This window comes from Anomaloglossus baeobatrachus, chromosome 5 (genome assembly GCF_048569485.1).
Source record: "Anomaloglossus baeobatrachus isolate aAnoBae1 chromosome 5, aAnoBae1.hap1, whole genome shotgun sequence".
Lineage (NCBI taxonomy): Eukaryota > Metazoa > Chordata > Amphibia > Anura > Aromobatidae > Anomaloglossus > Anomaloglossus baeobatrachus.
In genome coordinates, this window is record NC_134357.1 from 42,064,537 (window position 1) to 42,080,022 (window position 15,486).

General features: G+C 48.5%; 1 protein-coding gene across 2 annotated transcripts in view; it reads right to left on the reverse strand.

The window, feature by feature from the left end:
• The window catches only part of C5H10orf90 (chromosome 5 C10orf90 homolog), a 282,565-nt gene that overhangs the window by 20,113 nt on the left and 246,966 nt on the right, over nucleotides 1–15,486 (reverse strand). For both annotated transcript variants that reach the window (XM_075352249.1, XM_075352250.1), the window contains exon 9: nucleotides 7,887–7,986. In XM_075352249.1, coding sequence (XP_075208364.1) covers nucleotides 7,887–7,986 — 100 coding nt within the window. The remainder of the gene's footprint in view (nucleotides 1–7,886; nucleotides 7,987–15,486) is intronic.

Here is a 15,486-nt window from a genome sequence, read left to right on the forward strand (position 1 = left end):
TCCTTCCCCTGTCACCGATCACATGCCTAGGTCCTCGCTGACCCTAAAAACATCCTGGCAAGTGAGGGCCAGCGAGACCACTACAATATTGCAACACGAGGTAGTAAAGACAAATAGGGAAGAAAGACACAGCAAATAAAACTCCGGCAGTAATTTCGAAGCTGCAACGGAAGCGACACCTCAGCTTTCTCCAGAGACTTAACCCTGTCACCGATCACGTGCCTACGCCCTCACTGACCCAATACTCACCCTGGCTAGTGAGGGCCAGCGAGATCACTACAATATTGCAACATGAGGTAGTAAAGACAAATAGGGAAGAAAGACACAGCAAATAAAACTCCAGCAGGAACTTCTCAGCTGCAATGGAGCGACACCTCAGCTTTCTTCAGTGACTTGCTTCTGTCACCAATCACGTGCTTAGGCCCTCGCTGACCCAAAACTCACCCTAACAAGTGAGGGACATCGAGATCACTACAATATTGCAACACAAGGTAGTAAAGACAAATAGGGAAGAAAGACACAGCAAATAAAACTCCAGCAGGAATTTCTCAGCTGCAATGGATGCGACACCTCAGCTTTCACGAGAGACTGGTTCCTTTTAAGTGGGCAGTAATAGAATTGAGCTATAGCTGGCATAGGGAGGAGTGAAGAGCAGATTTATAGCAGAAGGGAATGACTGCAGATGAGGTTACTACTACCTGTTAGATCACTGCAGGATAGAAAGGAACCTTAGCCCCTTCAGTGCCGGATGGAATTAAATATGTTCCAACTCAGGGTAAATAACAAGTGGGCACTAAAGCAGATCTGCAATCCACAATGCGCTGTGAGATCACATCAGGCCATGACACATTCATGGCAGGATTGCTCTAAATCCCATCCACTGTGCTTGTACTGTACAATGCAGCATTTTGGACACAGCGAAAACACCCTGCATCCAAATCGCTGCTAATTCTGATCGTGTGCACTCACCAATAGAGATAAAAGATTCTGACTGCTTGCATCTGTGGCGCCCTGGACAAGCCAGGGGCCACAGATCACAACATCAACACACCCCACACTCCCAGCAGGCACACCGAGGTCAGACATAAAACCCTTGTTGTCTTCCTCCAGGGGCTAATGTTCACACCAGGGGGTGGGCCAGGCGGTTGGTCCCGCCCACCGAGGAGTTCACAGTCCTGGAGGCGGGAAAACCAGACAGATTAGTTTTGGAGGTAAAAGTGAGAGGAAGGAAAGTGGTAGTGGAGCAACTAACTGACAGCGTCCGGGTGTGTGGCCCCGGCGGTACAGCAAGGTTGGCAGACGGTGGTGACCGTCTGCAGGAGTGGCCTATCGGAGTTTGCCGTAAGGACCGTGGATGGGCGGTGGCCCGGCGGTACCGGACCGGTATGCAAAGAGAAGCCAGCACCATCTGGCAGGGGCTTACAGACCCCAGAAAGGCTAGGAGTTGCCGTGAATTTGCCGAATTCGTTAGTGAAGGGAACCTCCTGGGTTTCCCAACAGCCAAGTCCCGACAGAAGGCAACAGTCCAACCAAGAGAGGGAGACACCGCCACCGCCAAGGCAACCGTTTCTCAGGGCCAGAGCCTACGGGCAAAAGGGGCTCCCCCGGCCCATATCCAGGCTGGGGAGCGGGTTACCGGTGGGAACCCATTGGAACCATCTACCGTACATAGCTGCAGGGAAAGGCAGTCATCACCAACCTGCCGGGAGAAACAACACCGCAGCCGCCTGTGGGACCCGTCCATCCAGCCGCTTGTTTTACCGAGAACTGTGTCCTCATCATTGGCTGAGTGAGTACCACCGTGCCGTGCGGCACAACGCTGCCCCCGCGACCCTGCACCTCACCAGGCCCCGTAGCCCGCCTGCAATCCATCCCTACCCAATCACCGGGCCCCGGGACAACCAACCCCCTACCCACGGAGGGGAGAACTAACAACAAAGCTGCTCCCTGTCACCGCTCCCGGGATCCCCGTCTAGAGCAGCGGTGGTGTCACCAATATCACCACAACCGTGGGTGGCGTCACGGACAATAATCAAATCCCCACAATCAAAATCCCCCTTTTCACTCACGGGCGAGGAGCGCCGCTCGAGTCCCCGGGATCCGGCCCACCGCTCGAGCCACCACCGAGCAGCCGCAACAGCAGCGGCCGGACCCGAGCAGTGGGAGAGCGCAGCGTCCCCTCCTCCGCCCGTGACAACTTGGCGTCACAAACAGGATCCTACCATTCTACCGACTGGTGGAAGTGCGCCTTGTGTGACCGCCGGAGGTGTCCGGCCGGAAAATTTGTGAAGCCGCCATCTTTGGCGCGAAGAGTTCCCGCTCGAGCGTCTCCTCGAGTAGTAGAGGCGCGAAGGCCAAAACCCCGCCCCTGTAGAGGAGGAGCCGGAAAGAGACTAAGGGGGACTGATAGCGTCTGGCCGCATGTAGCTCGCGGCTATACAAGTGAGGACGCCGGGACCCCGCGATCTGATGAGTCCTGCAAAGGATGTCTGCTCCACCCAGCTATGCGGAGGCTACCGAGCCGGTGCCCGGAACAGCGGCATGGCTGAGGGCCCGAACGGCAGGGATCTGCCGACATTACCGGAGGCAGATATGTAGGCTGATGGAGCAGTGGACCGCGGAGGTGGAGGAGGTAGCTCCGGTCGCCCGGGTGTACGGAATGGTAGCAATGATGGAGGAGCTGGTGAGTGACCCACGCCCCTGTGTCCCCAAGGGACCGGCCACTGCGGCTGAGGGACCCGGTCTACCCCTGGCCCCCATGTTGCCCCCGTCTTCCCCGCCCGTGCACCCCGCTGATGCTGGCCCATCCGGCGTACATCCCCTCGTGGCAGTGGCTGGAAGAGTGGCGAGCCCGGAGGCTGCGGCGGCTGGCGGCAACCCGCCTGGCGTAGGGTCAGATGATAGTGACTCCGGACCTGACACAGAGCCTGTTTCAGAGGAGGATGAAGGAGTCATCGCCCTGGATGGCATGGAGGCCACTTACATTCCCCGGAGCGGAAATAACGGATACCGGGCAGCCCTTCCTCGTCGCGCCTGCTATGCGCTGGAGGGGCTGGTGCCTGTGTTTTTCCACCCAGGACCGGCGGAGGATGATGAAAGCGAGCAGTGAAGTCGGCGGTCCTCCGCCTAAAAGTTGTTTCCCATTGGGACCATAAAAGTACCATTTAAATGTTTTGAAAATGAATGAAAAAGAATGATCAACCGAGATGTCACCTGATTTGCTGCTGATTTGCACCGGTCGTTGCCGGCAACTGGTCCCCGTTGGGACCCCCTATACAATTTTGCATAAGGAACTCCTTATGAACAGGCCCGAGAACTAGCAGGGCAACCACAAACTAGTGGCTTGTAAATAATGTTGTTGTGGCTTTCACCGTTACCGCCTCCGGAGAGGCAGATTGGAGGAAGGGCCCGCAGTGGAGCAGGCTGGGGCCCAGCCACCACCGGAACCGGTGGCGATCCTCTGGGGGTTTCCGGGGTTTCCCCATGGACGTGGGTCCCCTGAAAAGGACAGAACCCGCTCGGGCAACTTGTGCTGGACTGGGGTCAAGGGGTGCTGCCCATTTGCTTAGGGGCAGCATCAGGGCCAGGTTGCTTGGGTGGGAGAGGGCGGAAGCCATAACCGTAACGTTTAAGTAAGAGTACCTCCCGATGTGGGAAGATGTTAATATAATTGTAATCTGTGTTTTACCATTTTTCTATATTTTTCAGTTGTGAAAATAAAACCGGTGATGGACGGGCAGCCCGCGGACGGTCTGCATTTAACTAAGGGGGAATGTGGCTCCCTGGACAAGCCAGGGGCCACAGAGCACAACATCAACACACCCCACACTTCCAGCAGGCACACCGAGGTCAGACACAAAACCCTTGTTGCCTTCCTCCAGGGGCTGATGTTCACACCAGGGGGTGGGCCAGGCGGTTGGTCCTGCCCACCGAGGAGTTCACAGTCCTGGAGGCGGGAAAACCAGACAGATTAGTTTTGGAGGTGAAAGTGAGAGGAAGGAAAGTGGTAGTGGAGCAACTAACTGACAGCATCCGGGTGTGTGGCCCGGGCGGTACAGCAAGGTTGGCAGACGGTGGTGACCGTCTGCAGGAGTGGCCTATCGGAGTTTGCCGTAAGGACCGTGGACGGGCGGTGGCCCGGTGGTACCGGACCGGTACGCAAAGAGAAGCCAGCACCATCTGGCAGGGGCTTACGGACCCCGGCAAGGCTAGGAGTCGCCGTGAATTTGCCGAATTCGTTAGTGAAGGGAACCTCCTGGGTTTCCCAACAGCCAAGTCCCGACAGAAGGCAACAGTCCAACCAAGAGAGGGAGACACCGCCACCGCCAAGGCAACCGTTTCTCAGGGCCAGAGCCTACGGGCAAAAGGGGCTCCTCCGGCCCATATCCAGGCTGGGGAGCGGGTTACCGGTGAGAACCCATTGGAACCATCTACCGTACATAGGTGCAGGGAAAGGCAGTCATCACCAACCTGCCGGGAGAAACAACACCGCAGCCGCCTGTGGGACCCGTCCATCCAGCCGCTTGTTTTACCGAGAACTGTGTCCTCATCACTGGCTGAGTCAGTACCACCGTGCCGTGCGGCACAGCGCTGCCCCCGCGACCCTGCACCTCACCAGGACCCGTAGCCCGCCTGCAATCCATCCCTACCCCATCACCGGGCCCCGGGACAACCAACCCCCTACCCACGGAGGGGAGAACTAACAACAAAGCTGCTCCCTGTTACCACTCCCGGGATCCCCGTCTAGAGCAGCGGTGGTGTCACCAATATCACCACAACCGTGGGTGGCGTCACGGACAATAATCAAATCCCCACAATCAAAATCCCCCTTTTCACTCACGGGCGAGGAGCGCCGCTTGAGTCCCCGGGATCCGGCCCACCGCTCGAGCCACCACCGAGCAGCCGCAGCAGCAGCGGCCGGACCTGAGCAGTGGGAGAGCGCAGCGTCCCCTCCTCCGCCCGCGACACATCCACCACTAAGGGATGGCTTTAGGCATAATGTCAAATAGCTCTATTCCATGAGATAGAAAGCTGACTCTCTGCTTGCGACCATTGGAGAAAAATTACAAATTCACATATATATATACTATATATATATATATAGTATATATATATATATATATATATATACAAGCATACAGTGTGTACACACATAGAGATACATACACACATATACATGCACACACACATGGCCACCATCAGGGTATTCCTGCTCTTGCTAGTGGATGGTGCCCTGTGAAGAGGGGGGCTAGGCTGGGGTAATGGCACCGAAGCCTATAGTATGGCCAAAGAAGAGAGGGGCCAGCTGTGTTGCTTTGGCCACTTTAACTGAGTGCACACTACACATGGCTAATTTGCATGTGATGCGCTTCAAGCACGTCACATGCAAAATAGCCATGTGGTAGCACCAGGGGCAGTGGAGCAGAGCAGGCCACATTATCCCGCAGCCCAGCGTGCAGCAGCGTGACGAGATCATCATGCTGCGACCTCATCACACTGCTGCGGGCAACGCAGAGCCGTGGAGGTAGCGGGGAATGCTAAGCACTCCATGTAGGAGCTGAAAACAGTGGCAGGAGGATCACAGGGGCCAAGGGTGGTGGAGAGGCCAGCCGGCCCAGCCCTTTTTCAGTTAGATGTGTGTCCGAGGGCACACATCCAGCTGAATTGCATTGGGATGCATATAGTACGATAAACGCTCATTATCGCTACGGCAGCTTCACACGCACTTACCTGCCCTGCGACGTCGCTCTGGCCGGCGACCCGCCTCCTTCCTAAGGGGGCGGGTCGTGCGGCGTTACAGCGACGTCACACGGCAGGTGGGAAATAGAAGCGGAGGGGCGGAGATGAGCGGGGCGTAAACATCCCGCCCACCTCCTTTCTTCCACATAGCTGGTGGAGGCAGGTAAGGTGAGATTCCTCATTCTTCCGGTTTCACACACAGCGATTTGTGCTGCCGCAGGAACGAGGAACAACATCGTAACTCCTTTTGGTGCGACATTATGAAAATATCCGACACTACACAGATCACCGATTTACGACACTTTTGCGATCGTTTATCGGCGCATCTAGGCTTTACACGTTGCGACGTCGTTACTGGCGCTGGATGTGCGTCACTTTCGATTTGACCCCGACGAAATCGCAGTAGCGATGTCGCAGCGTGCAAAGTACCCCTTAGATTTCAGCAGACAGCTGAAAACCAACCACTCAGAGAGCTGGCAATCTGTCTTGTCTTCGGAAACACAGATTTTAGAAGTTCTTCACAGTGAATAAGTTCAGGAGCTGGGAAGAAGTGTCTCATAAGTGGAGAAAAAAGATTTTTTTTTCACATTAGGTATATTACAAAGTTTCTTCTATTTAATTGAACTATTTATTTTTCCAAACTTGATTGAAATGTCAGCGATCATTTACAAAATTAATCAGTACAGAAATTTTGCACTTAGTATTTAAGTTTGGGCATTCACTATAAAAATAGGTAAAATCTAGTAATATTGTGTAAATGACTGTCTAAAAATTAAGCAAATAGTGAATATAAATTATTATTGCAAGAAAAGATCATATAAAGGTTTAAACTGACAACATTTATTTTCATTGCATGCATTGTAATATTTGTCCACTAACATAAAAAGGATGTGTAAGCTTTGGTAAAATTTGAGTTATGTGGTCTACTTAATAAAAAAAAATAAATTTTATATATATATATACCGTATATATATATATGTATAACATGCCCATAGGAAATAGTGGTGCTATTCATAGAAAAGAAATATATATATATACATACATACAGTGTATATATATATATATATATATATATATATATATATATATTTATTTATATTTATATTTATTTTCTATGAATAGCACCACTCTTTCCTATGGGCATGTTCGGTATTGCAGTTTATTCCTATTGACTTACCATATTTTTCGGATTATAAGACACACCTTTCCTCGGAAGAATTTGGGAGGAAAATGAGGGGTGTGGCTTATAATACGAATGTAGCTTACCGGGGGGTGGTGGCAAATGGTCACAGGAGGCAGGGTCAATGCTGCGGGCCGTTGTGCTGCGGGCAGTGCTAGTACTGTGAGTGGTGCTGGTACTCGCTTGGGGGTGTGAAGCAGGAGCCATCTTGAAAATGTCAACGGTGCGGGCTTCAAATAATGGCGCCTGGAGTTGGCGCATGCGCAGATGGAGCTCTCGGCTCAAGATCTCACCTGCGCATGCGCCGACTCCGGCCCACTGATCTCCCAACAGCAGACTTAAGGAAAATGATGCCTGGAGGTAGCGCGTGTGCAGATGAGATCTTGGCTCGTCATTGAGCCGATAGCGCAATCTGTGCACGCGCCGACTGAGGGCGCCATTTCTTTGAAGCCCGCACCGCTGACAGTTTCTGGATGTTCCTGCCTCACAGCTCCTGCAGTGAGCATCCGGGATACCCGTCACACCACCCGCAGCATCACCATAGTCCACCACCGCCCCGGCTTCCTGCCGCTTCCCCCCACCCCTGGTAAGACACCACCGGATTATAAGACAGATCCCATATTTTTTATTTTACCTTTTTGTTTTCTCTAAGATTGAAGTGCGTCTTATAATCCAGTGCGTCTTATAAAATGAAAAATACGGTAACGGAAAAGGAGCTGCAATACCAAACATAACCTATGGACAAAGGTGGCGCTGTCTATGGAAAAATAAAGTCGTATGTAGCCTCTTTGATGATATAATAATGGTATGCTAGTATTAAATATTCAGTAACATTTCATGGAGGCAATTCAATCCGAGCTTCGTTGTAGGACTTGATCCAGGATTTTCTAGAACAAAACAAACCAATGGTCAAATCTTAAACCCCAGATTACTGTTGTCGTATGTCATTAGCAGGACCCGGTTTTACCTTTTTGAATAGCTGGGCTCGCGCTCTATTGCTCTGTGTTATCATCCTCTTCTCTTCCTCGTCTTTCCTCTTCTTTACTTCAGGCAAGCTGTTATAGATTCTGAAACATGTTACAGTGACGCAATGTTATTATGTAGAATCTCGGGTAAAGCTGCCATATGCTAGAAGTGGAGTCATGCATTATTCATTGCAAGGTTAGGTCAGATAAACGGATTATTAACATACCAGGTATAATAACGCCCATATGGATTGTATGTGTGGCCCCAAGGGCATTTATATTATAAACTTACAGGCGCACAGTTACCTCTTATTTACCATATAGCTAGGTATATGTCATTTGTGGCATATGTATATATATATATATATATATATATATATATATATATATATATATATACATACACTGCCTACAAGTAGTATTCAACCCCCTGCAGATTTAGCAGGTTTGCTAAGATGCAAATAAGTTAGAGCCTGCAAACTTCAAACAAGAGCAGGATTTATTAACAGATGCATAAATCTTACAAACCAACAAGTTATGTTGCTCAGTTAAATTTTAATCAATTTTCAACATAAAAGTGTTGGTCAATTATTATTCAACCCCTAGGTTTAATATTTTGTGGAATAACCCTTGTTTGCAATTACAGCTAATAATCGTCTTTTATAAGACCTGATCAGGCCGCCGACACAGGTCTCTGGAGTTATCTTGGCCCACTCCTCCATGCAGATCTTCTCCAAGTTATCTAGGTTCTTTGGGTGTTTCATGTGGACTTTAATCTTGAGCGCCTTCCACAAGTTTTCAATTGGGTTAAGGTCAGGAGACTGACTAGGCCAATGCAACACCTTGATTTTTTCCCTCTTGAACCAGGCCTTGGTTTTCTTGGCTGTGTGCTTTGGGTCGTTGTCTTGTTGGAAGATGAAATGACGACCCATCTTAAGATCCTTGATGGAGGAGCGGAGGTTCTTGGCCAAAATCTCCAGGTAGGCCGTGCTATCCATCTTCCCATGGATGCGGACCAGATGGCCAGGTCCCTTGGCTGAGAAACAGCCCCACAGCATGATGCTGCCACCACCATGCTTGACTGTAGGGATGGTATTCTTGGGGTCGTATGCAGTGCCATCCAGTCTCCAAACGTCACGTGTGTGGTTGGCACCAAAGATCTCGATCTTGGTCTCATCAGACCAGAGAACCTTGAACCAGTCTGTCTCAGAGTCCTCCAAGTGATCATGAGCAAACTGTAGATGAGCCTTGACATGATGCTTTGAAAGTATAGGTACCTTACGGGCTCGTCTGGAACGGAGACCATTGCGGTAGAGTACGTTACTTATGGTATTGACTGAAACCAATGTCCCCACTGCCATGAGATCTTCCCGGAGCTCCTTCCTTGTTGTCCTTGGGTTAGCCTTGACTCTTCGGACAAGCCTGGCCTCGGCACGGGTGGAAACTTTCAAAGGCTGTCCAGGCCGTGGAAGGCTAACAGTAGTTCCATAAGCCTTCCACTTCCGGATGATGCTCCCAACAGTGGAGACAGGTAGGCCCAACTCCTTGGAAAGGGTTTTGTACCCCTTGCCAGCCTTGTGACCCTCCACGATCTTGTCTCTGATGGCCTTGGAATGCTCCTTTGTCTTTCCCATGTTGACCAAGTATGAGTGCTGTTCACAAGTTTGGGGAGGGTCTTAATTAGTCAGAAAAGGCTGGAAAAAGAGATAATTAATCCAAACATGTGAAGCTCATTGTTCTTTGTGCCTGAAATACTTCTTAATACTTTAGGGGAACCAAACAGAATTCTTGTGGTTTGAGGGGTTGAATAATAAATGACCCTCTGAATAAACTTTTCACAATTTAAAAAAAAAAATAAAAAAAGAAATAACATTCTTTTTTGCTGCAGTGCATTTCACACTTCCAGGCTGATCTACAGTCCAAATGTCACAATGCCAAGTTAATTCCGAATGTGTAAACCTGCTAAATCTGCAGGGGGTTGAATACTACTTGTAGGCACTGTATATATATCACACTGCCTACATTTTCATTTTTTTATAATTTGCCAGCCATCAATTTGCTGACTTCCTGTCTGAACTCTATGTAGCTTCATCTGCCCCTATATTGACTATAATGTTAGCCTTTAAAATCACGACGCACTTCGTGATATCACTACATGCATCACCCAAGGCATACTTAGCACGCAGGACGTGACGCCAGAGACGTAGTCGCCGCCAGAGGTCCTTGCACGGAGTAAAGTTGGAGGAAGAGAACGTTGCTTGCCACGAAGAAGAAGAGGTCAAAGGGGGCTGCACTGAGAACTGGACAGGGGTCATTGCAGCAGAATAGATGAGGGCAAAGTGAGTATTAATTTTTTTTCACCCTTATTCATTTTTAGGGTCTGAAGAGGCAAATCTACATGGGCATGCATGTTATAGAAAGTTGAATGAAATGATACCTTAATATCAAAAATCTGTTGTCTTATTCCACAGAAATCCATGTTTTTCTTATGTGTATGAGACTCTGCCTTCTTATTTTAAATTTCAAGGAACGTTACCAGTGAGAGACATGTAACGACTGACAATTGTACAACAGGGCTCGTAGCACACTAATCAGGAAGTCTGGAAGAATGAAACATTGTACTTAAAAAAAAGAAAAGGTACAGCAGGTTTAACACAGTACAGAAGAATTAACACAACTGAGCTAATATAGTACCACAGAGGTAACAGTACAGCAGAACTAACACAGTACAGCAGAGCTAACACAGTACAGTAGAACTAACACAGTACAGCAAAACTATCAAAGTTCAGAAAAACTAACACAGTACAGAAGAGCTAACACGATATAGCAGAACTAACACAGTACAGCAAGGCTAACACAGTACAGCAGAGCTAACATAATACAGAAGAGCTACCACAGTACAGCAGAGGTAACACAGTACAGCAGAGCCACCACAGTACAGCAGGGCTAACACAATACAGCAGAGCTAAGACAGTACAGCAGGGCTAACACAATACAGCAGGGCTAACACAGTGCAGTAGGGCTAACACATTACAGCAGACCTAACATAGTACAGATGAGCTAACACAGTACAGTAGAACAAAAATGGTACAGCAAAACTCACAAAGTATAGCAAAACTAACGAAGTACAGCAGATCTAATATAGTACAGCAGGGATTGCACAGTACAGCAGGGATAACATAGTACAGAAGAGCTAACGCAGTACAGCAGAGCTAGCACAGCACAGCAGGGCTTGCACAGTATAGCAGGGCTAACATAGTACAGCAGAAATTACACAATACAGCAAAACTAACACAGTACAGCAGAACCAACACAGTATGTACAGTAACACAGTACAGCTGAGTACAGTACAGCAGAGCTAACACAGTACAGCAGAAATAACAGTACAGCAGAAATAACACAGTACAGCAGAGCTAACACAGTACAGTAGAACTAACAGTACAGCAAAAGAACCAGAGGTACTCTACAGAAGAACGAACACAATAAAGCACAGCTAACATAGTACAGCAGAAGTAACAGTATAGTAGAGATGACAGTATAGCAGAGGTGTCAGTACAGCAAAACTAACACAGTACAGCAAAGATAACACAGTACAGCAGTCATAACACAGTACAGCATAAGGGAACTTTGTCTTATTACAAAAACATTAGCAGTTGCCCTCCTCTCAATGTTCTTCAGCTTCCATCTGACAGGCAGCCAATGTGAGGGAAGGGCAATGCAGCAGAGCTGATAGTTTTAAGAGAAGACAACTGCAAATGTGCTTGCTGTGTTTGTAATGAGACACGGTACACTTCTGCTGTACTGTGTTAGCTATAATGAAGCACAGCTCTGCAGCAGATCTGCCAGCACTATCAGAGGGTAAGTGCTGCTGCAAATATTTGTAATGAGACAAAGCTTATTTCTGCTGTACTGTGTTAGCTCTGATCTCAATGCTGAGCTGTGTGTGACTATGAGGGCAAAGTGTCGGTCATTACATGTCTCACATTGATAACACCCCCTTACATTTACAAAAAGCTCTGGAGGCGGATTCTCAGAGAGATGTGTCCGGCCTATAAATCTGTACATCTCATTTACATTTTAAGAAAACCATGGATTTCTCTGGAATAAGACATCGGATCGCTGATATCAAAATATCATTATTTTCAACTTTCTATGACCTACATGCCCATATAGATGGCTGGGGGGGGGGGTGATCATACTGACAGATTCCCTTTAAACTAAAAAAAATTGTCTCTAAAGGAAGATGAAAATGTTCTAAAACGTCATTGTTTAGTAGACTGGCTGCCCAACATCATGCAGCTTTGGAGACAGAAAGCTGACTGTGAGATACAAGCTGCTAAACTCGCTGATTGGCTGCAGCGCTGTTGAATCTTCTTAAAGTGGAAAATCCCTTTAAGGCACTAGGGCTCAGGTAACAATGCTACGTCCACCCCTATCTCCAAATAATGAACTATACCACCTTGAGATATAACCAAGGATCATAGTCTTTGCCTTCCAACCCATGGCCATAAATCCTCCTTGTCAATAGAAATGATAGCATGTGATATAAAGCGCTGGAATGGCAGACGGGAAGCGTTTTAGCATCTTTGTACGCCCTGGTTAGCACAAGATTTAAACAACACTGTTTGGCTGGTCATAAAAATATCACAGAAGAAGACAAATGATCAGCAGAAAGATCCCCCAAGCCTATCCCAGACTTATTAGCTTGACATGGCGATAACATAACGGAAAAGTCACTCCAGGTAAAATGTGTCTGTTCATTTGAAAAATTGCTGCTCTTCCTGCAATATATAAAGAGAAAATCAACCAATTCTTCTCCCGGGTCAACATAACCCCTCTCAATCTTCTACTGAAGCTGCGGAATAAAGAGACATATTTTATCTCTATTGGGTTGGAATTGGAAAGTTTAAGCTTCTTACTGATGTAAGAACCAATTGACTGCAACATTTCCACATCCAACATCCTCGGTTCATGTCTATATAGTTACAATGGAAGCAGTAGATCAGGATTGGATTTATCCTGTGGGCAGAGTAGGCAAGTGCCTATGGGCAGCCCTGGAGGAGACAGCACCTGGGAGAAAAACTGTGCCTGTAGGCTCCTGAGAGGTAAATTCATCATTACTAAGGACTGTAAACTCAGGGTACGGGAACATTTATACATACACGACTGTTAAAGCCTGATTTGCTGCAAGTGTTTAATTCCCCTGCAGCCCAACCACAGGGGAAATGAAGAATTACAACATTGCCATCAATACGCCACCTGGTTAATACAGAGATAGATTTGACTACTAAACAGTACAACTTAGATGGATCCCCATATCTTAGGAAATTGTTGTCATGCCTTGGATTTAATTTGGCAGCCTCCTGTGCTCTGATCCGTTTCCCTCTCCACTGAGCCACAGTCAAGTTTAGTTACTGTCCTGGTTCTGAACACTTTGTCTCTGGATGGACACTTTGTGTGTTCATTACCTTTTTGCCAACAAGTGTTTCCTATACTGTAATTTAGTCTGCCCTATCACCCGGCGGTGGAAACTATTTAAAGCTTCCCCAGGCATCCATATCATACTGGTGATATTTCAGGAGAGGACGCTGCTTGGAACTTTGTCTTGTGTTCTTCCGGGGAGATTACAACTTTTGGCTTACCTTATTTTACTCTGCACCTTCCTCCGGATTCTTAAGGAGGTACTTGGAATCCTTGATGGCCGCTTAGGAAGCCATACAGGTGCCATTCTAGGTGATGTCGGCACATGTCTGCACGGTGCTCTTATATTATACACAAGACTAGGTGGACACGTGTCAGCTGTGGTGCACAAAATCCAACATGGGCTCCAAACAACAATATAAGCAGAAGGATCGGCACTCACAAAAAAATTCTTTATAGTTGCAAAATTTATTCCATATCTTGCAATCCATTTTCATTCCATTTTCTTTCGAAAATTAAATTAAAGATGACGCACGTTTCGGTCTAGAGCTGCAGATCTTTTTCAAATCATAAGGTCTACATCTCTAGACCGAAACATGCGTCATCATGCATTTAATTTTTGAACGAAAATGGAATGAAAATGGATTGAAAGATATGGAATAAATTCTGCAACTATAAAGAATTCTTTTGTGTGTGCTGATCCTTCTGCTTACATTGATGGTGCTCTTGTGATATTGTCACATGCATGTGTGATGCCCTGGCAAACTAGATTGTCACAAATAGGCCGCTGCATAACACCTTCCCTCACTAGGAAACACACAGCTAACCATTAAACCCTAGACACCCCCCTTAGGGACAGATACTCACCAGTGGGCGTGGCCAGGCGGTTGGTGCACGCCCACCCAGGGGTTTAGACTTACCGGGGCGGGAAAAATGGAGAGTTCGTCTGAGAGTTGAGTCGTGGAGGTCAGGCCTGTATGTCAGGCCTGAAGCAAACTGACAGGTACCAGGGTAGGAGCCCTGGTGCCTTGGCTAGGAGGCAGACGGTGGTCTCCGTCAACAGGAGACGGGAAGACAGCTTGGTGGAACCGAGTTGGACCGGGCCAGGGTTGTAGCCCGCCGGTACCGACACGGGGAACCGACCCGGAAACCGTAACACAAAGGGGGGTACTCGAACCCTGAAGCCAGGAGCCAGAAACAAGTGGAACTGGTTAATTAACCGATTGAGGCCAGAACTAGAGGTCCTGTCCCAGCCAAAGTCCCTTATAGAAGACAACAGCCCACCGATTAGGGATAAGAGGTCACCGCCAGGGCCCATAGATCCCACGGGCTAGCGTCTGCGGGGACAGCTCCTTAGGCCACATGCAGCTGGGAGCAGACTTCTACGTTTCATACTGGGAAGTCTTTTCTACTTAAACAGTGCAGGAAAAGGATAGAGACCACCAGCCCGGTAGGGGATCCCGAATGCAACCGGCCACGGCACCGGCCACCACTACCTTGGTTTACCAGAGACTTGTGTGTTTTACTAAAAGTGAGTACACCAACACCCCCTCCGGTCGTCATTCCCCCTGCACCAGAGCCATCGGGTCCCGGGGTCACCATCCCTGCCCACGGAGGGGCTAACATCTTGCTGCACAACATCTCCCCCGGGTGCCCTGTAACAGCAGCGGTGGTGTCCCACCTCACCACACACATCCCCCATTTTATTTGGCATGTCCGCGAGACCCTTGGGTCCGGAGACCCTCGAGCCACCACCCCTGAAGGTCCAGATCCGAGCAGCGGCGGCTGCTGGCACGGGGGCGGCACACATGCTGTAGCCTATCAACAGACACTGAAGTTCTGCAACATTTACAGCTTCATCAAATGAGTTCCATCTAGCAGAACTCTGCAATCCATCAGCGGCCGCTTATTAAGCTGAAGAGTTCACAAGAAATAACAATTTCACATAAGTGCCACTAGGCACAGTGCAGGTCATACAGGTGAGTTTGTGTTTCTTTAATCATAGAGAACATTCGTAAGTCCTGCTTCCCTCTGTCACCCATAAAGAATGTCTCTGAGTCCTTTTTTCCTCTCCCATTCCGACCTCCTTTGCCCTGGTCACCCAGTGAACATCTTAAGTCCTGCTTCCCCCGCCTTCGCAGAATGATTGACAGCTCTCCCTGCATACACACTCATATAGGA